General features: G+C 42.4%; 1 protein-coding gene across 1 annotated transcript in view; it reads right to left on the bottom strand.

Annotated features, from left to right (window-relative positions):
- Positions 1–22,042, bottom strand: part of Gapvd1 (GTPase activating protein and VPS9 domains 1) — a 98,995-nt gene that overhangs the window by 22,740 nt on the left and 54,213 nt on the right. The window contains exons 11-16 of the mRNA XM_013021262.1: positions 14,418–14,552; positions 13,575–13,694; positions 7,551–7,628; positions 7,058–7,428; positions 3,432–3,519; positions 2,479–2,559 (exon numbers count right to left, since the gene is read on the bottom strand). Of these exons, the coding sequence (XP_012876716.1) occupies positions 2,479–2,559; positions 3,432–3,519; positions 7,058–7,428; positions 7,551–7,628; positions 13,575–13,694; positions 14,418–14,552 (873 nt within the window). The remainder of the gene's footprint in view (positions 1–2,478; positions 2,560–3,431; positions 3,520–7,057; positions 7,429–7,550; positions 7,629–13,574; positions 13,695–14,417; positions 14,553–22,042) is intronic.

Raw genomic sequence — 22,042 nt, 5'->3', positions numbered from 1 at the left:
AAAAAAAAAAAAAAAAGAAAGAAAGAAAAAGAAAAGAAAAACTCACTTGATAATAACCTTTATTTATTCCTTCAGCAGTCCTGGGGTTTGACCTCAAGGCTTCCCACTCTCACTTGGCTTTTTCACTCAAGAGTGATAAACTTCCACTTGAGTTACCGTTCTACTCTTGGATTTTTGGTGTTTAAATGGAGATAAGAGTCTCACATACCTTTCTCCCTGGGCTGTCTTCAAACTGGGACCTCAGAACTCGTCTCCTGTGTAGCTAGGATTATAGGTGTGACCACTAGTGCCTAGGCATAACCTCAGTGCTTTAATGGCAGCTTTCACAGGTTCATTAATTAGGACTGGGCAAAAAAAATTTTTTTCTTTTCTTTTTTTTTGGGTCGGGTCGTGGGGTCTAAACTCTGAGCTGGGCACTGTCCCTCAGCTATTCAGCTCAAGGCTAGCGCTCTAACACTTGAGCCACAGTGCCACTTTCGGCCTTTTTTTCTGCTTATGTAGTACTGAGAAATCGAACCCAGGACCTCATGCATGCGAGACAAGCACTCTACCACTGAGCCAACTTCCCAGACGCTGGGCAAAAATTTTTACCAGGGAATCTACATAAAGAAAACAAATTAGGCTGGGAATATGGCTTTAGTGGTAGAGTGCTTGCCTAGCATGCATGAAGCCCAGTACCACATACACAGAAAAAGCCATAAGAACTGTGGCTCAAGTGGTAGAGTGCTAGCTTTGAGCAAAAGAAGCTCGGACAGGGTCCAGAGCTCAGTGCCCTGAGCTGAAGGCCCAGGACTGGCAAAAAAAAAAAAAGAAAAGAAAAGGAAAGGAATTATACTATGAAAAAAAGTTAATCTTTCAACTTAACTTCTAGACTTGACACCAAGAATCAAGAAAAATGTATGGCTCAAAGACCCAATTAATTTTACAACTTCTCCAAAAGCTATTAATTTAAAAGCAATTTTACCCAAAGGAATTAAAAGTTTTATATTCTGGTATTCTTCTAACACATGAAACCAGGAATATGGAAAGGATACATACATACCCTAGCAAAGCGGCAACATCTTTCTCATACTCCCTAACCAGACTGGACAGTCCTGCCTAATACAGGACATGTGTGATTTACTTACTACCCACAACACCTAACAGTGCCTGGCATGAGTCAGTATAATCTGACACAAAACAGGGCAGGTTATGCTGCTTTCAGCAGAGAGCACCTTACCCTGTACATGCACCTGCTGCTCAAAATCCTTTATTCCAGAGAAGTTACTGTACTAGAGAGAGTAGGGATGCATATGCCAGGGCCTGTAGGTATGAGTGACATGACAATATGCAGTAAAATGATGCTACCTGTTCTGTTCTGACTACTTTGAACAGACTATTATTTTAAAATCTATTCTATTTTATAATTTAAGACCTTCATTTTCAACTTAGAGGATGGTAAGACAACATACTTTAAAATCAAAATAGGAAAGAGAGCCATATGCCAGTGGCTCACACCTGTAATCCTATCTACTCAGGATGCTGAGATCTGAGGATCATGGTTCAAAGCCAGTCCAGGCAGGAAAGATCGTGAGACTTTTATCTCCCATTAACCACCAGAAAACCGACAGCTCGTCTTGAGCTGAAGAGCTGAGGGACAGTGCCCAGACCCAGAGTTCAAGCACCATGACAGACAAAAAAAAAAAAAAAAAAGAAAGAAAGAAAAAGAAACAGATATGAGAAATAAACTGCCCTCTAGAGGACCTACAGTGTCTGAGAAACAATATTTAGCTCACACTCAGTGTTGGGTCATTATCCCTACCCTCTTAAACTCTTTTAAGGTGCTCACCATAATGTGCCAAAAAAGAAGCTGCAGAAATACAAATGCCAAATAAAGAACTTAATCTAATCCCTAATTTTATTTTTCTTGGACCAGACAGCAATGTTGCAATGTTCAAGCTGTAAAAAAATTAGTCAAATTTTAAACTTTTATTATAATGGTTAACAATTATAATATTTTGACCAAATACTTTACCATAAAAAAAGGAAATGATTAAGTAAAACAGCATTTGATTGTGATCTGAATAACAAGAACAAAAAATAGATGAGAGTAACTAGAATTCTGTGATTGATGTTAGAAAAAGTACTTAATCAGCCCAGAGATACAGCATGCACAGCACTAGAACCGTCACCACTCTCCTATAAGGCACCATGGCATCATCCACTAGATGGTGAGCTGCAAGGTATGTCTAGAGGCCAGGATCATCAACAGTTATGATAATGAGGATGAGGATGGTGGTGGCGGTCTGCAGTAAGAGCACACTGAGATTCACAGTGGCCACTAGCTAGAAACCACAGAGCTACGGAGAACATCCTCCCCACCGTGAAACACACACAGACACATTCTTCTAAAGAGGCAACGCTATGGCACCCAAGAAAAAGTGTTATGAAATATGTGCTCTGGGAATGAAGGAGCCAGGAAGTCCATGGTCTACAAACCTGTGAGTGTTGAGAATCTGTCAGGCCCCAGATCATCTTTGTCTTTTTCTTGTTTTTCTTTCTTTCTAAATGGTATAGGAGCTGGAAATTAAATAAAGTCAGTAGTGTGACATATAACATACTGCACTACTTGGAAGTTAACTGGTGTGCCAACATTTCTAAGCGAAGAGGTTGAAAAGTTCAAAAGCTAAGAAATCCCAAGTGTGGACTAATATTCATTCTTAAAAGAGCATTGAAGCTTTTCAAGAAGCTTTTAGAATAGTTTTGGAGTCACCTGCCATAGGAAGAATGATTTAGTGGAGATCCACTGAAACTATACAAAATCAATGCCTCTTGTCAAAGACAGAACATTCAAAATGCCTGCCTTGTTTGCTCCTCCCCACCAAGTAGGCTTGAGCATGGTGTGGAAGCAGCTCTCCTCAGCTCCTGAGTAGGGAGAGGCCTGTGAAAGAAATTCCTAGCTTTGAGGTGATCATTACTTAAAAAAAAAAAAAAGAGGCTTTTGCCAACTCAAATGATGCCACAGTTTTCACCAAATAAGCAAACAATTTTGTACCTTCCAAACTAGACACTAAAATGTAGGGTGTAAACATTTTCAATAAACATAGACGTAAGAGCTTAAATCTAGTCCAGCAGTGTAAAGGATGAACTTTCAATGTGACATTAACAACAGTATCTATTTTTCTGCAATAATACGACAAAAGTCCTGTCTACTTTAATGGCATTTAAACAAGTGACCGGTATGACTTCCATTTATGAAACCACTACCACTTCCTGCAAAAAAGAACATTTCTAAAGCCTAGCATTCTCCTACGTGAAATTATTTTCTATACTCTCAAACCAGCTAGAAACTTAGGCCCAGTATACCTCACAGAGTTGAGATACTGAAGTTCTCAATGACATTTGGGGCATTTTGTTTACTAAATAACACTCTTAAAATTTTACAAAATTACCTTTAGGCATGGCTGAAACAAAACGTTTTCTCCACCAAGGTCTGTTCCTGTCTGATTTCTCATCATCGCTATCTTTGCGTTCTTCAGTCTGTAGAAAAAGTTTGATGCTTTATTTGGAGTTGAGCAGCAGGATAAATTGCTATGAAAAGGATTTTGGTAGGTCTGTTAAATACAAAAACCATTTCTATTTACCTTAAAGCAAAACATTTTTTGTCTCAGTGCCTTATGTATGCAGGCAAGTGTTCAATCACTGAACTACATCTCCAGCCCACAAAAATTCTTATTGCTGTGTAAGTATCTTTTGAAACATGGTAATATATCTTTTAGGCAGCACTGTTATCTGTTTGAATGAGGCACTTTTTCACTGCTTACTACAGAGCCTGGCATACAGAAAGTACTCAAGAAATACCTATAGACAGGCTAGGGCTGGTTCTCAGCAACAGAATATGTGATTAGTTCTGGATTTGACACTCAGCCCAAAAAATCAATCCAAGGACTAGGAAGGTAGCTCAGTGGTAGAGTGCTTGCCTCGTATGCATGAGGCCCTTGGTTCGATTCCCTAGCACCACAAAAGCAAAAAGAAAAAAAGCCGGAAGTGGTGCTGTGGCTCAAGTGGTAGAGCGCTAGCCTTGAGCTGAAGAGTTGAGGGACAGTGCCCAGGCTCAGAGTTCAGGCCCCACGACCGGACCACCCCCCCCCCAAAAAAAATCAATCCAAACAAAATCAGCCAAACAAAAAATTCAACCCATCAAATCTAAGACACTTATTAAATACAATACAAATAAACTCTACAAGGGTAGTAAAGAGAGTAGCAACAGCAATAATAGTAAAACTGTGTATTACATGCTAAATGCTTGAGTGTAAGAATGCATATTATCTAATTTGATCCTCACAGAAGCCTTAGGAGAAGTCTGATTATTAAGTCCTTTAAAAGATAGGAAATATGAAGCTAAATGAAGTTATTTTCCCAAGATACACAGCTTATATCTGGTACAGCTGAAAGTCAAACTAGAACTGCCCAACTACTAAGTCTAGGTTTGATCACTGATTATATAGTTACCATTAACTCTGTCAAGTCACAAGACAGGACTTGTAATTCCTTTACTAGCCTATTATAAAACAGCAGACAAACTGCTTAACATCCATTTATTCACCTACAAAACTGTAATTAAAAATAGCTTCTTCAAGCTAGACACTAGTGCTCACACCTGTAAGCCTAGAGGCTGAGACATGGAGAATCCTTGTTCAAAGCCAGCCTAGACAGAAAAATCTGTGGGACTCCATCTAACAAAAAGTTGGGCTGGAGGCATGGCTCAAGTGGTAGAGTGCTAATATGAACAATCAAACCAAGTGAATGTGAAGTCCTGAGTTCTAGCCCTGATACCAGCAAAAAAAAAAAAAAAGCTTCTCCAAGTACAAGCATGTAAACAAAGAATCAAACCCCAAGCAGAGAAATGAGAGACAAGAACTGATTACTCATAAAGAAGTAAGCATGAGTAACAAGTTTCTCTTTGTCAGAGAAAAGACAAGAATGAAAAAAAAAAAAAAACCCAAGAACTAAAACCACTGTCATTTATCTGTGTGAGCTCATGGTTCTCTCTCTCTATATATATAAAGATAGAGCTCTAGGAGTGATGGTGTACTCTTGTAATTCCAGCACTCAGGAGGCAGAGGCAAAAGGATTTTAAGTATATGGAGCGTGCCTTCTCGCATATACGTGCGAGCATGTGCGCACACGCCTGCATACACACACACACACACACAATTCGTCACTAAAAGGAGCCAGGACCCCTTGCAGAAACTGCTGATTCCAGAACTAGAGTAGAGAATACAGGATATACTTGTAACACCTTGAGCCAGTAAGACAAGGAATGACAGAAGCACAACAAAGAACCCAAAGCCAGCTTGACAGATTGCTCACTGGCCAACTTGGGGATAATAAATGAGAGTAAGCAGCTCACTGACTAAAACAGAAAACCATATATAGAATTAATAAATAGGGAAATTAAAAAATTTGATGAAGAGGTTGGTTACATATTCTCCAAGCCCCTTTCCATGAAATACTAATTATGAAGAAAAAAGAGTAACTTTCCAGTGGTAAACCTGACAGGCCACAGTGTTAGGGCAAATTAAATTATGTGCCACCTGACAGAAATAGTGAAGAGAGCACAGTTATCTCGTCAGTGACAGGCCTGCTAGAGATGAACAACCTACGTCTACTCATGTGACAGCATCAAACAAATCCAAGTTGAGGGACATTAAAGAAAATGGACCTCGAGATCCTACAAGGTAAACAACAACAACAACAACAACAGCAACAAAACAGAGGGCTTGTTCTAGACTGGCAATTAAAAGTGGCATGTGATTTTGAGTGGAGTTTTTTTTTGCTGCCACATGAAGTATTTTTTTTTTTTTGGCCGGTCTTGGGGCCTGAACTCTGGGCCTGGGCACTGTCCCTCAGCTCTTCAGCTCAAGGCTAGCGCTCTACCACTTGAGCCACAGCGCCATTTCCGGCTTTTTCTTTTGCTTATGTGGTGCTGAGGAATCGAACCCAAGGCCTCAGGCATGCAAGGCAAGCGCTCTACCACTGAGCCACCTTCCCAGCCCTCACGGAGCATTTTTTTTTTTAAGGTGAATGGTCTTTTGTTTTTTTTTTGGGGGGGGGTCAAGTCGTGGGGCCTGAACTCTGGGCCTGGGCGCTATCCCTCAGCTCTTCAGCTCAAGGCCAGCGCTCTACCACTTGAGCCACAGCGCCACTTCGACTTTTTTCTTTTTGCTTATATGGTGCTGAGGAATCAAACCCAGGACCTCAGGCATGCAAGGCAAGCGCTCTACCACTGAGCCACCTTCCCAGCTCCTCATAGAGTATTTTTTATATAGGCAACTGGGGACACACCAATGGGGAGTGAGAACTAGATAGTATTAATGTATCAGTGTACATTTCCTCATGCTGCCAGATGTCAAAATGACATACAGGAGAATGTGATTGTTAAAAAATACACAAAAAATGTTGAGGGACCAAACATCAGACTGACAGCTCTACATGCAAAAAGTATTCCTTTATCATACCTTCAATCTTTTATGACTGTTTCAAAATAAATACTCCAGGCAATGGTGTCTCACTCCTCTAATCCTAGCTACTCAGGAGGCTGAGATCTGAGGATCATGGTTCAAAGCCAATCTTGGCAAAATATATATATCTTTAACTAGTGCCCAGGCCCAGAGTTTAAATCCCAGGACCAGCGAAAATAAATTACTCATGTAACTGGAACCCCTCTGTACAGCATCTTTACATTAAATAAAAATTTTAAAATAAATTAAAAAATATCTTTCCTAACCCTGTGATACTGTTAAGTTTTAATGAACTTAGGTACAAAAGTGCTTGGAAAAGAATTAAAAGTGCCATAAAAAGGTATGACAGTATTATCAAAACCGAAGCTGTAGAGGTTTCCTATGGGTTTTGGTGGTGGCATACTAGATAGACATATCATCTTCAATCAGAATTACAGTCCCTCCTTAATCCTGAATTTACATAGCGAATGTTCATTTCAGACATGAAGAAAACCTCATAGAAGGAACAGTGAACTGAACACAGTGAGCCAATTCTACATGGCTGTGACCCATACCTCTCCTCTGGAGGAGTCTTTACTCGGGGATGATGATGATGAGTGACATGCAGCCACCAAAGAAGTAGCACCAATGGCTGCGGCTGGAGGAAGTTCTCGCTCTTCATTTCCTGGACGTCGATTCCAGCTGGGATCACTCATGGGCCGTCGGACAGAAGAAACTATGTCAGAACTCCTGCTTCGAACTAGTCTCTCAGGGTAAGAGTGCCTTTGTCTGAATGCCTCCATTTCAGCGGGAGTTAACATGTGAGAACCAAAGTTGGGCAGCCTGGCCTCGTTTCCTCCCACTGCTCCTTCCAGGATTGGGGGATCTGGTGGTGGATGTGATGGCCTAGCATAGTGAACTTTCGGTCTTACCACAGCAGAAGCCCCTGTAACATGGAAAAGAAGCTTTGCAGCTAAGATACAACTAATCCAATAAAAGCATTAACAAAAGGCTTGTTTTCTTGTTTTTGTTTAAGAAAAAGTCCAACTGTTCACTTCACTAGCTTACCTTCATGAGAAGCAAGTGGATCAAACATGGCGAGCAGAGACTCTGACTGAGAAGGAGGAGATGTCAGCTGGTGGGCACCTAAAACAGGAGGCAAACTGTGAGAGCAGATGGAGACAAGACAACCAAGTGAAGGGGACACGACTATACAACAGTTTTCCTCTTTTTGACCAATAAGAATATGAAGAGCATGCCAATAAAAATAAAACTAATAAGTATCAAATTCTGATTACTTCAATTTTTTTTCTTTTCTTTTATTTGGTGCCAGTCCTGGTACTTGCACTCAGAGCCTGGGCACTGTCCCTGAGCTTTTTTGCTCAAGGCTAGTGCTTTACAATTTTTTTTTTTTTTGGTCGGTTGTGGGGCTTGAACTCTGGGCTTGGGCACTGTCCCTCAGCTCTTCAGCTCAAGGCAAGAGCTCTACCGCTTGAGCCACAGCGCTACTTGTGGTTTTCTAGTGGAGATAAAAGTCCCACGGACTTTTCTGCCAGGGCTGGCTTTGAACTGCGATCCTCAGATCTCAGCCTCCTGAGTAGCTGGGATTACAGGCATGAGCCATCTTGGCCCAGCTGTTTTACAATTTGAGCCATAGTTCTACTTCTGACTTTTTAGTGGTTATTTGGAGATAAGAGATTCACAGACTTTCTTGCTCTAACTGGCTTCAAACCATGTCATGATCTTCAGATATCAGTTTCCTGAGTAGCCAGGATTACAGGCATCAGCCACCGACACCCAGCTCAAATTAGTTTTAACATTTTTTTTTTTATAATTTTTTTTCCCCGGACATGGGGCCTGAACTCTGGGCCTGGGTGCTCTTCAGCTCAAGGCTAGTGCTCTACCACTTGAGCCACAGCACCACATCTGGCTTTTTCTGCTTATGTGGTGCTAAGGAATCGAATCCAGGGCCTCATTCATGCAAGGCAAGAACTCTACCACCGAGCCACCATCCCAGACTTTTTTGTAATTTCTTATTGTGATTAAGTAATTACATAAATTTCACAGTATTTTGAGACAGTGATAGTTAAAGTCACAAACATATTCTAATCTTCATGAGGCAAATTGTCATTATCGTGGTCTATAAAGTTTGTGAAACCTATGAGCATTGACAATATAACTATTTCTTCTACATCGGTTAACATGTACAGTTCTTTCCTTTTGTTTAGTGTAAGCTGTTCCCATTTTCCCTCTCATTCCCCCCCCTCCCATCACTGCCCTTGAGTTGCTTAGTTCGTTTTCATCAATGTCCAATGCAGCTGATGGGCCCCTCTGTTGTATGTTTTCCCCGTTTCCCTCTGCTTCTGTGTCCTCCTCCTAGCTTCCCTCAGAGATGGGCAAATATATATATACCATATATTACATTTGTTTTTACATACAGATTCTATTACATTTGGGCATCTAGCACCCACATGGCTAATGTCCAATGGCCAAATACAATTATGGTTCTTGCAGACAGCACATATCCGAAAGACCTAAACCATCATAGTTTATATGATTTTTCAGCCTCCCTCAGACTCACTTCCATCCCCCATTATAAATAGGGTAATACTATCTGCAGAAGAGCTATAAAGAACTGTATGACTTGAAATTCTAAGTTTTCAACAAATAATGTTTGAAAGACCCGTAAAAGAAATGAATACATTAGACCATAAAATAAACACTATCTTCTAAAGTATACTATTTTAAGCTATAAAGAAAAAAAATATTCTCCTGAGTAGATAGGCAAAACTAGAAACATTTCAACAGATACATATTCAGAGGCTAAAACTTTTGAATGTAAAAAAGAAACTGTTAATCTTTTTTTTTTTGTGGGGGGGTCCAGTTGTGAGGCCTGAACTCTGGGCCTCGGCGCTGTCCCTCAGCTCTTCAGCTCAAGGCTAGCGCTCTACCACTTGAGCCACAGCGCCACTTCCGGCTTTTTTCTTTTTGCTTATGTGGTGCTGAGGAATTGAAGCCAGGGCCTCAGGCATGCAAGGCAAGCACTCTATCACTGAGCCACCTTCCCAGCCCCGAAACTATTACTCTTTAAAGTATAAATTAATTCTTAATTAATATATTCATTGTGCCAGTACTGGGGCTTCAACTCAGGGCCTCTCGCTTGACCATTTTATTTATGACTGGTGTTCTACCAAATGAGCCAGGCCTCCAGTTTCAGATTTTTGCTGGTTAATTATAGATAAGTCTCATGGATTTGTCTACCCCCGCAGGCTTCAAACTGAAAATCTGATATCTCAGCTCTTGAGTAGCTAACAAGTGTGAGCCACTGGCACCTACCTGTTTATTTCTGTGTATGTGTGTTTTATTGGGCACTGAACTTAAGGTCTCAAGCTCTAATTGAGTCATGCCCTTAGTCCTTTAGCTTTTTTAATTCATTTGCAGTTTTCTCTCTATTTTGAGTGGGTTGGCCCTTCACTATGATTCTTCTATCTCTACTACCCAAGTTTCTGGGATTACAGATACTCACCGAGACTGACCCTGAAGCTGTGTTTTCTGATAATGAATGACAATGAATGACAGTGTGATTAAGCTTTTTGATAGTAAATATAGCTAAAAGCTGTATTTCTGGTCTCAAGATTTTGTTCTATTTTTTTTCTTTTAGTGATATTTGTGTTTTTAAGGGTTTCATGCTTGCTATGCAGACACTCTTACCTCTGATTTGCACTGCCAGTCCTGAACTTTTATTTATGATATAGGGTCTCATTTCTGCTCAGGTATAATGATCATCTATGTTAGGCTTTCCAGTAGAGCAAGGAAACATGCATGAACTACTGAGTGTAGCCCCTCATTGAGAAGGGGTCTCATGAACTTTTATTCCAGGCTGGGTTTGAACCTTAATCCCTATAATCTCAGCCTCCAAAGTGGCAAGAATTATAGGTTTGAGCCACTAGTGCTCATCAGGGACTCTCTTACACTCTTAGCTTTTGTTTATGCTGGTTCTAGCTATTGATATTTTTCGTATTAGAAATTAAAACTGAAAAGCTTGTTCACTTAAACTTACCAATTAAGTAGAAACTTTAAAATGAAAAGCATTATTTTCCAAAATAAAAAGCAAGGGGAGGAACACAAACGGGCAATGCCTTAGTACCTTCCATCATTTAAAATAATATTCATCGAGATGAAACAAAATAATGAGAAAAACCATACAGTTTACACACTTTTACAACTTTCTTCGATGTACTGTTTAATGGAGCACAGATGGAGTCTCTTATCTGCTTTCAGTTTTAACATATGTAGTATGTGGTTTTGGTTTCGGCATATGAAGAAAATCTGGCTTCACATAGATATGTAGCTAGAAAAGAGGATGGTATTTTCCCTTTGTTTATATTTTATTTTTTATAGTGTTGGGGAGCAAACTTAGAGCTTTGTACATGCTAGATAAGTGCTTTATCATTGAGTTATACTACTATATTCTGGGAAAATACATGAACAGTCTAAGAAAATTACAAATATTCTTCATTGTTACTCTAACCAACTCTTGACATGTCTTTCTTTTCCCCCATGCTTCAACCATTTAGTCCAAGTTAGACTTGAGCTCACTATATAATGCAGGCTGGTCTCAACTTTGTAACTACCCTCCTTCCTCCTCTAAACTGCTGGAATTACAGACATGCACCACACGTAGATGATAAGTAGTTTTTAAAAGCTAAACAGTGGAATCTGAAACTATGTAGAGAACTTTTTGCTTTCTAATACATTAATACTAGTCTGTCTTTATTTCTTAAGGAATCTTATTCTATTCTATAAGTTTATAATACATTGATAATTTAGAAAAAAAACAATGAGTTAAGATTTTTCCAAATATTTACACATCTATTATACATTATGGTTTTTAAAAAGAAACTATCACATTCTTAAGGCTGAGTGTGGTGGCTCAAGCCTGTACTCCTACCTACTAGAAGAGGTAGAGATTAGGGCATCATGAATTAAGGCCATCCTGAAGAAAAAACTCACAAGACTATCTTAACCAATGGCTGGGTATGGTGGCATGCAACTGTCATCCCAACTACATGGAAAGCACAAACAGTAGTCCAGGCTGTATAGCTAATCGTACCTCAAAATTAACAAATGCCTGTGCTGGGCTGGGGGCTTAGGGGTAGAGTGCTTGTCTAGCTGGAAGTGATGCTGTGGCTCAAGTGGTAGAGTGCTATTCTTAAACAAAAGCTCAGGGACAGTGCTTAGGCCCTGAGTCCAACCCCAAGGACTGACAAAAAAACAAAAAAAAAAACAAAAATAGCAAAAAAGACTGAGTGGCTAAAGCATAACACCTTTACTTCAAAACCTAACACATGGGGCTGGGAAGGTGGCTCAGTGGTAGAGCACTTGCCTTGTATGCGTGAGGCCCTGGGTTCGATTCCTCAGCACCACATAAGCAAAAAGAAAAAAGCCGAAAGTGGTACTGTGGCTCAAGTGGTAGAGTGCTAGCCTTGAGCTGAAGAGCTGAGGGACAGTGCCAGGCCCAGAGTTCAGGCCCCACAACCAGAACCCCCCCCCCCAAAAAAAACCTAACACACAAAAATTTTAAAAAGGGCTGGCAATGTGGCTTAGTGGTAGAGTGCTTGCTTAGCATGCATGAAGCCCTGGATTCAATTCCTTAGTACCACACAAACAGAAAAAGCTGGAAATTATGCCAATGCTCAAGTGGTAGAGTGCTAGCCTTGAGCAAAAGAAGCTTAGGGACAGTGCCCAGGTCCTGAGTTCAAGTCCCAGGACTGGCAAAAAAATAAAAAAGTTATTCTCATTTTTCTTTCTTACCATGAGTTAATCCCTACAAGTTAGACCATAAGGAGTGTATGTATGAGCAAAAATGTGATTTGATTTCTGTGATATTTTGCAATTGGATGCATCTCTAAAAGATGCTAAGTCTAGAATCTTGGTACAGTGCTGGTGCTCATATTGCATTAAGGAAAAGCTGGTATTTGTTCAAAATTTCCTAAAGGTAACTCAGATTACAGAAAAAAGTGGCCATTTTATTTTTTATTTATTTATTATTTTTTTGGGTCTGGTTGTGGGGCCTGAACTCTGGGCCCAGGAGTTGTCCCTCAGCTCTTCAGCTCAAGGCTAGCGCTCTACCACTTGAGCCACAGCGCCACTTCCGGCTTTTTTCTTTTTGCTTATATGATGCTGAGGAATCGAACCCAGGGCCTCAGGCATGCAAGGCAAGTGCTCTACCACTGAGCCACCTTCCCAGCCCCAAAAGTGGCCATTTTAAACCATAGGCCAAGAGGTAATGGGTGCTGCCTAGTGTTTCAATGGACACTTAAATGTAAATTAAAGTGACTTTGGGAAAAGGAATTAAAAATGGTACCTGGCTGGCTTCCTAAGAAAAAAATTTTTTTTAATTTTTATTTTTTTTGGTCCGATCTTGGGGCCTGAACTCTGGGCCTGGGCGCTGTCCCTCAGCTCTTCAGCTCAAGGCTAGCACTCTACCACTTGAGCCACAGCACCACTTTCGGCTTTTTTCTTTTTGCTCATGTGGTACTGAGGAATTGAACCCAGGGCCTCATGCATGCAAGGCAAGCACTCTACCACTGAGCCACCTTCCCAGCCCGAAAAAAAATTTTTTAAGTAAATGTTTGTTTCAAAGTGGAAAAAGATAAATTAGGATTTCCAAAATGATTGTTTAATTGCTATTCCAGTTTGCCCTTATAGGTTTGTTGTGTTTTTTTTTCCATTCGTGGGGCCTGAACTCTGGGCCTGGGCGCTGTCCCTCAGCTCTTCAGCTCAAGGCTAGCATTTTACCACTTGCTAGCACTTTACCACTTGTGCCACAGCACCACTTCCACTTTTCTGCTTATGTGGTGCTGAGGAATTGAACCCAGGGCCTCATGCATGCAAGGCAAACATTCTACCACTGAGCCACCTTCCCAGGCCCCCTTACAAATTTTGGTAAGCGTTTCCAGCAGGCCCACAGAAAAGAACAGAGGAGTCTTACAAGTTTGTCAGATGTAACTTTCGCCCTTAATAAGACCATGCTTATAAAACTAATTCCAATGACACAAAAAAAAAGCTATTCTCATTTTTCTTTCTTACCATGAGTTATTTCATCCATATCTGGACTAGTGACAGAATCTTTACCCCCAAAATCAGAGCTGCACTCAGATCTGAGGTCTTCAATCTTATTGGGAATATCCTCAGATGTTGCACTTATTCCTTTAAAAAAAAATTTAATAATGAGTAAAAAAGAAAAGAAGCACATTAGTCATACAAAAACTACATGAAGTTTAGATATAAAGTATATGGAATTTAAACACTGTCAAATTTTCCTTTCTTCCTTCCCTCCCTCTCCTCCTCCCTTTCTTTCTTTGGTGTGCCAGTCCTAGGACTTGACCTTGGGGCTTGGGAACTGTCCATGAGCTCTTCAGCTTAAGACTAGTACTCTACCACTTCAGCCACAGCTCCTCTTCTGGATTTTTGTCGTTAATTGGAAATAAGAGTTTCTCGGACTTTGCCTGCCCAGGCTGGCTTCAACTGTGATCCTCAGATCTCAGCCTCTTGAATAGCTAGGATTATGTGTGTGAGTCACCAGTACCAGCTTAACACCTCCAAATTTTATGTATCATTGTTCTGTACATATGAGGTGTTAAGTATTATACATCCTTTATTATACTGTTCAAATGTACTTACCTTACTTTTATATAACATAAGCAGAATTATCATGTATTACCTAAATACTGTAACACAGGCTACTAAGAATAAAGATATTGCCAATTACTTCAACAGGATGTAAAAGCCATATGTTAAGTTCTCAAAATAATTTTGTTCCCTGGAAAACCACTGGTTCTTAAAAAAAAATATCTCTTTGAAATCAAATTTATAAGTGAGGAGGAGGGGAACACCTTCAAATTCCTATTCCTTAAAACAAGACAGACATACCGGACACAACACTGAGGCCTGGTGTGCTGGGGCGGGAACTGACCTCCCTGACATCCGTATCATCAGATGTGCTGCCCAGTCCAGAACAACTCTCCAGCTCTTGTAGGCGCTCCTCTTGCTTTAAGTCTGGGGCCTCTAAACCAAAGACAGGAATCACTTAGTGATTCTGTTAGGTATACTACAACATATCAGGGTATGAATAAAACTAGTATAATTAAGTTTTCTAATCATAGACCAAACCTAGTTAACAAACCTAGTTAGATCAAGTGTCAAAGGAGTAAGGTATGTTTTCAGCTCAATGTAAGCTAGGTGACAATTGTTTCGAGATCATTAACCTTTGTTGGTTAATATGTAACTTAACAAAAAAGTACACAAAATTCAGAATAACTCAACTACTTCCTAAATTAGAGCTTCTACAGATACTCAATTGATGGTAGGCTAATCACCAGACAAGGGGATCATATCTGAATATGCTACATTCCAGAACGTACTTTTTCTTCTCTTGGTGGTACTGAGGTTGAATTTCAGGGCCTCAAACATAATAGTTATGTCCTTTACCATTTGAGTCATACTTCCAGCACATTTTGCTCTTCTTATTTTTGATATAGGGTCTTGCTTACACCTCAATCCTCCTACCTATGGCCTCCAGAGTAGCTGGGAGAATAGGGCTACAATACCATACCAGGCTTGTTTCTTTGAGATAAAACATTTTATTTATTCTTTTTTTTTTTCCAGTACTAGGGTTTAAACGCTGGTCCTATGCGTGTTAGTTAGGCAGGTGCCCTAAGGACTGAGCCCCGCTCCAGCCTGATTTTCTGCTGGTAATTTTTGTGATAGGATCTCACTTTCTGCTCAGGTACATGTTTGGCATGACTTATCGATGGTAGCTTCCTGGGAACTAGAATAACAGGCACATGCCACCTGGTCCAGAGAAATGAGGTCTTGACAACAGATCTCTACTTCCCAACTGCTGGTATTACAGATGCAAGCTATCATGTCCAATCTCTACTTTTTCTTTTTTTGTGCTGTCTGGGCCTGGGCACTGTTCCAGAGCTTTTGCTCAAGGCTAGAGCTCTATAACTTGAGCTATAGCTCTACTTCTGGCCTTTTTGGTGGTTAATTGGAGAGTAGAGTCTCATAAACTTTCCTGCCTGGGCTGGCTTTGAATCACAATCCTTAGATCTTAGCCTCCTGAGTAGGTAGGACTACAGGTGTGTGCCACTGGTGCCCTGCTTACTTAGCTTTTTTTTTTTGGTCGGTGGTGGGGCTTGAACTCTGGGCTTGGGTGCTGTTCCTCAGCTCTTCAGCTCAAGGCAAGCACTCTACCACTTGAGCCACAGTGCCACTTCCTGTTTTCTAGTGGTTTATTGGAGATAAGAGTCTTATGGTAAGCCGGGCGCTGGTGGCTCACGCCTGTAATCCTAGCTACTCAGGAGGCTGAGATCTGAGGATCGCGGTTCAAAGCCAGCAGGAGAGACCATCAGACTCCTATCTCCAATAAACCACCAGAAAAAACCGGAAGTGGCACTGTAGCTCAAGTGGTAGAGCGCTCGCCTTGAGCTGAAGAGCTGAGGGACAGCGCCCAGGCCCAGAGTTCAAGCCCCACGATCGACAAAAAAAAAAAAGAAAAAAAAAGAGTCTTATGGTAATACAGATGTCACCCCCTTTTGTAGCTTTGACAATTTGAATTAGATTTCAAATAAAATCTGAACAGAAAAGCAAAAAAAAAAGAGTCTTATGGACTTTCCTGCCCGGGCTTGCTTTGAACCGCAATCCTCAGATCTCAGCCTCCTGAGTAGCTAGGATTACAGGCATGAGCCACCGGCACCAGGCTACTTAGCTATTCTTAAACCAAATAAATCAGATAGAAAATAATTAAGATATGTAATTAATTATATTTGCATTCAGACAGTTGACATTTACTTGAAAGCAAAGATCTGTCTTCATGAGCAGAAAAAAAAAAAAAGAGTAGACATAAGAAAAAATTAAGTGCAGCTGGGAATGTGGCTTAGTGATAGAGTGCTTGCCTAACATGCATAAAGCCCTGGGTTTGATTCCTCAGTATCCCATAAACAGAAAAGGATGGAAGTGGCACTGTTGCTCAAGTGGTAGAGTATTAGCCTTAAGCAAAAGAAGCTCAGAGACAGTGCATAAGCCCTGAGTTCAAGCCCTGAAAGGTTAAAGTACTTGAGGCAGTGACCATTTGTTGCTCGTTTCAGAGCAGAGCAATACGTGGTGCTAAACCACCTGGTTGTATGCCTTTATAAGACCTGTAAATCCTTAGCTTGGGGCTCTCCTCCTGGGCTCCACTGTGTCAGAGTGTAGGACGGGCCCGAGCTGCAGCCCATTTAAGTAAAACAGCTGTAGAGTCTGACTCTCCGTGGTCTTCTTGGTGGGGGTCCTGCAACCTTGGCATAACATATTAGTGGGGGCTCATCCAGGATCCCCCCAAAGACCCCCAAGACCTCAGACTCCAAATGTAAAACAGCGCTGTCTTTGTTAATTTGTCTTGTCCTATTATTTGTCTGTTTCACTTTGATTTTCCCTTGTGAGGACAGCCGCTCCGATTCGTAAAGGGTTGTTGAAGAGGACACGCTTACACAACAACCCTGGAGGAACTGGGAGACATCCCATATCTTCTTGTGGGGCGGGGGTAACCCTGCTGTGTGAAGCGGGGGTCCTTGGAACCCTGCCGTGTGGGGTAGGGGTCCTGGGAACCCTGCCGTGTGAATTGTGGGGCGGGGGTCGGTTCGGTGTTGGACCGGAACTGACCACTGTGGGTCTGCTCCTTCTGCTGTGGGGCGTGGGTGTCCCGTTACAGGAGTCAACGGACCAATTCAGGAGATCTCCACTTTGTAAGCTTTTCTTCGTAACTGTCAGGCATGGGTGTGTTTTGTCTGTATCGTTTGTTTTTTGGATTGTATGACTGACGGGACTGGAAACCATGGGCACCACTCCATCTAGCCCCCTAGACTTACAAAAAGAAACTAAGAAAGAGGAAAAGAAATTGTACTCCCCAGTTTTTCAGGGAGATAACTTGGAAGAAGAAATGTTTCCTCCCCCATACTCCCCTTCCCAGGTTCCTTCTGCAGAGCCTGAGAATGATCAAGAGGAGGAGAGAGCTATAGAACCAGCAGCCGAACCTCGACACCTGCCCTTAAAGTGTCTGAGGGGCCATTACTCGATGATGCCGTGGGATCAGCCCCACTTCTAGTGCAGCTGTTTTTCCCTTACGCGCCGTAGGTCCTGTGGATGCGGATGGTCAACAGCAACTCCAATATTGGCCATTTTCTACCAGTGATCTATACAATTGGCACACCCAAAATGCCCCCTTTTCTGAGAAACCCCAGCATTTAATTCGTTTGCTTGAAACTATTCTCTTATCAGCCCACTTGGGATGATTGCAGTCAGCTTTTACAGGTCCTTTTTACCACCGAAGAGAGGGACCGTATCTGAGAGGTGGCCCGGAAACATATCCCTGGCCCCACAGGAACGCCCATCACAGATCCTGCCCTGATCGCTGCCTATTTTCCTGAGATCTGACCAACATGGGACTACAATACGGTTGAAGGTAGGGAGCGACTTCTCGTCTACTACCAGGCTCTGTTGGCAGGTCTCAAGGCGGCGGCTTGCTGACCTACTAATACAGCCAAAGTTTATGATGTTAGACAGGGAGGAAGTGAAAGTCCGGCAGCATATCTTGAGCGGCTCATGGATGCTTTTAGTCAATATACCCCATATGATCTTGAGACCCAGGAGTCGGCTCAGATGATTATGTTTGCCTATATAAATCAAGCTGCACCAGACATAAAGCGAAAGTTGCAGGCTCTAGACAGACTTGGTGAGAAGTCTATTAGGGATCTAGTAGCCATGGCAGAAAAGGTTTACAATAAGAGAAAGACAGAGAAGCAAAGACAGGAAAGGAAGGACAGAGAATGTGAAATTGAGCATGAAAAGAGAGACCGGGCCAAGGAAAAGAGGCCAGACTTGTTGGACTTGCCACTATTGCATGCCGAGCATACCTGGTTCACAGACGGCAGCAGTTTCATTCGAAATGGAAAAAAGGTACACGGGCGCAGCAGTCACCATGGACACTGGGATAGTGTGGGCAGAAGCACTCCCCCAGAGAACGTCTGCACAAAGAGCAGAACTAGTGGCACTAACAAAAGCCCTACAAATGGGAAAAGGGAAGAGACTAAACATTTACACGGACAGTCGGTATGCTTTTGCCACTGTGCATGTCCATGGAGCCATTTACCAAGAGAGAGGGCTGCTGACAGCTGAGGGAAAGACTATTAAAAACAAACAAGAAATTTTAAGCCTCATCCGGGCCATATGGGAACCAGCAAATATTGCCATTATGCACTGCCCTGGCCATCAAAAGGGAACTGATTCTATAACCAAAGGAAATAACTTGGCTGATCAGGCAGTTAAGGAGGCGGCCCTCCAGCCCAGAGCGGAAGTACTGACTCTAGTAGACCCAGGGCCATGAGCTTTGCCTCCTGAGCCTCAGTACTCCCAAGAAGACGTGAAGTGGATAAAGAAAATTCCCATAGCCTATAAACCCCAGGGCAGAGAAGGAATCAAAGACTGGTGGAAAACTGGTGAGGGGACACTTAATCTTGCCACAAAGATTGGGCAAGGGGACTTTTTTTTTTTTTTGGGTCGGTCGTGGGGCCTGAACTCTGGGCCTGGGTGCTGTCCCTCAGCTCTTCAGCTCAAGGCTAGCACTCTACCACTTGAGCCACAGTGCCACTTCTGGCTTTTTTCTTTTTGCTTATGTGGTGCTGAGGAATCGAACCCAGGGCCTCAGGCATTCAAGGCAAGCGCTCTACCACTGAGCCACCTTCCCAGCCCAAGGGAAGGGGATTCTTAAGAGAATCCATCGGGTCTCTCACATGGGAACCCGAAGAATGCAGGACTTGCTCCGACACTCAGAAGTAAAAATTAGGCAAGGAAATCAACTCATTGAGGACATTGTTAAAAATTGTAAAGCCTGTCAGCTCACCAATGCCCCCAATCAACCGGTTACAAAAGGAGCTTGCCTCCATGGAGATAGGCCAGGTGTGTATTGGGAAGTAGACTTCACAGAAATTAAAACTGGAAAATTTGGATATAAATATTTGCTAGTTTTTGTAGACACCTTTTCAGTATGGGTTGAAGCTTACCCAACAAAGCATGAGACTGCGCACGTCATATCTAAGAAGATCCTGGAAGAAATCCTACCCAGGTATGGCTTCCCATCCACCATCAGGTCAGACAATGGACCAGCCTTCGTCTCAAAAGTAAGTCAGGGAATAGACGCGGCACTGGGGATGGACTGGCACTGTGCTTATAGACCCCAGAGTTCAGGGCAGGTAGAAAGAATGAATCGGACTCTAAAAGAGACCTTAACTGAATTGGCCTTGGAGATTGGTGCAGACTAGGTATCGCTCCTTCTTTTGCCCTGTTTAGAGTAAGAAATTCACCCTATCAGCTTGGCTTTACTCCTTTTGAAATAATGTATGGACACCCTCCACCATTTTCCCTAGCCTTCAGACTGAATTGCTTGCTGATTTGGATGATAGTGAATTTCTGTGTAAGCTTGACTATTTACAGCTGGTACATAGAGTATGTGGCCCCAGCTTAGAGCATTATATGATTCTGCTTCTATTCCTACCCCCCATTTGTTTAAACTAGGGAACTGGGTGTTTGTTCAAAGGCACAACTTGAGATCTCTGGAACCACGGTGGAAGGGACCTTACATGGTGCTACTGGCTACACCCTGCCCTTAAGGCGGACGGCATTGCTGCTTGGATCCACTGTTCCACGCCAGACCAGCTGACCCCTTTGCCCTGGACGACCGTGGGGAAACATGGGAAGTTTCTAAGCATCCTACCCAAACACTCTGCATACGCCTCAAGAAAAGAAAAATGGACTAATTGTTATTGGTATACCCATTCAAGATCAAGAGCTGTTGGAGTTTAGTTTTGGGCCAGAGCGACAAGATTGTGGCTCAAGACCATAAGTCAAGGGGCGAATGAAAGGTTAAAGTACTTGAGGCAGTGATCATTGTTGCTTGTTTCAGAGCAGAGCAACACGTGGTGCTAAACCGCCTGGTTGTGTGCCCTTTTTTTTGGGGGGGTCTGGTCGTGGGGCCTGAACTCTGGGCCTGGGTGCTGTCCCTCAGCTCTTCAGCTCAAGGCTAGCACTCTACTACTTGAGCCACAGCGCCACTTCTGGCTTTTTTCTTTTTGCTTATGTGGTGCTGAGGAATCGAACCCAGAGCCTCATGCATGCAAGGCAAGCGCTCTACCACTGAGCCACCTTCCCAGCCCCTGGTTGTGTGCCTTTATAAGACCTGCAAATCCTTAGCTCGGGGCTCTCCTCCTGGGCTCCACTGTGTTGGAGTGTAGGATGAGGCCCAAGCTGCAGCCCTTTTAAATAAAACAGCTGTGGAGTCTGACTCTCGGTGGTTTTCTTAGTGGGGGTCCTGCGACCTTGGCATAACAGTCCCAGACCAAAAAAAACAAAAAAGCAGAAACATTTTACATACATATGTATACAAAAACACTACACATATAAATCCTCAGGACTACGGTCCAATTTCTTTTCTTCTCTCCTCCCCAACCCAAGTACTAGGGACTGAACTGAGGGCCTAGCAAGCTTTACTTTTAGTCCTTTGGTCTACCATGATTTGAGATAGGCTTGGCCTTGTACTTGTAAAATTCTCCACCTGTGGCAAAGTATCAAATTTCAATGCACTCCAAAAACATTAATTTTTTAGAGTTTTCATTAGAGATAAATCAAACCTCACTTGTTGGGAAGTCAACTACTCTGTGTCTAAGCAATGTTGTTACTCCTAGCTTTCCTATCTTGAGAAGAGTTGGTACTCAAAGACCCACTCTGGACGGAAATGAGTTCGAAAATATTGTTGCCACACTGAACTGTCAGAGAACATCTTCCATCCTAAGTTTTTGCCATCTAACACTAGTGTGTGTGTGTGTGTGTGTGTGTGTGTGTGTGTGTGTGTGTACAGATACTGAGGCTTGTACTCAGGACCTTTCTATCTGGCTTGGCATTTTTGTTCAAAGATACCAACTGAGCCACATCTCCATTTCCTGAAATTTTTTTAATGGCTAGAAAATGGTCCAATTTTCCATCTAATTCTTATCAATGTGATCATCTCACATTTGTCAAATGTATTTAAGCTAGATGTGGTTTGCACACCTATAAACCCAACAGTTGGGAGGATGAGGCAGGAGGAGGATGAATTTGAGGCTAGTCTGAGCTAAAGTGAAAACACATAGCTAATCCAAAAAATGGCACAGGTGCTAATGGCTCATGCCTACAAGGCTAGCTACTAAGAAGGCTGACACCTGAGGATCCAGGTTCAAAGCCAGCTGGGATAGAAAACGCTGTGAGAGCCAGGCGCTGGTGGCTCACGCCTGTAATCCTAGCTACTCAAGGAGGCTGAGATCTGAGGATCACAGTTCAAAGCCAGCCCGGGTAGGAGAGACAGTGAGACTCCTATCTCCAATAAACCACCAGAAAACCGGAAGTGGCACTGTAGCTCAAGTGGTAGAGCGCTCGCCTTGAGCTGAAGAGCTGAGGGACAGCGCCCAGGCCCAGAGTTCAAGCCCCAC

The sequence above is a fragment of the Dipodomys ordii genome, unplaced genomic scaffold (assembly GCF_000151885.1).
Source record: "Dipodomys ordii isolate 6190 unplaced genomic scaffold, Dord_2.0 Scaffold55, whole genome shotgun sequence".
Taxonomy (NCBI): Eukaryota; Metazoa; Chordata; class Mammalia; order Rodentia; family Heteromyidae; genus Dipodomys; species Dipodomys ordii.
Note: the sequence above shows the minus strand (reverse complement) of the source record. Positions and strands in the feature narration are given on the sequence as shown.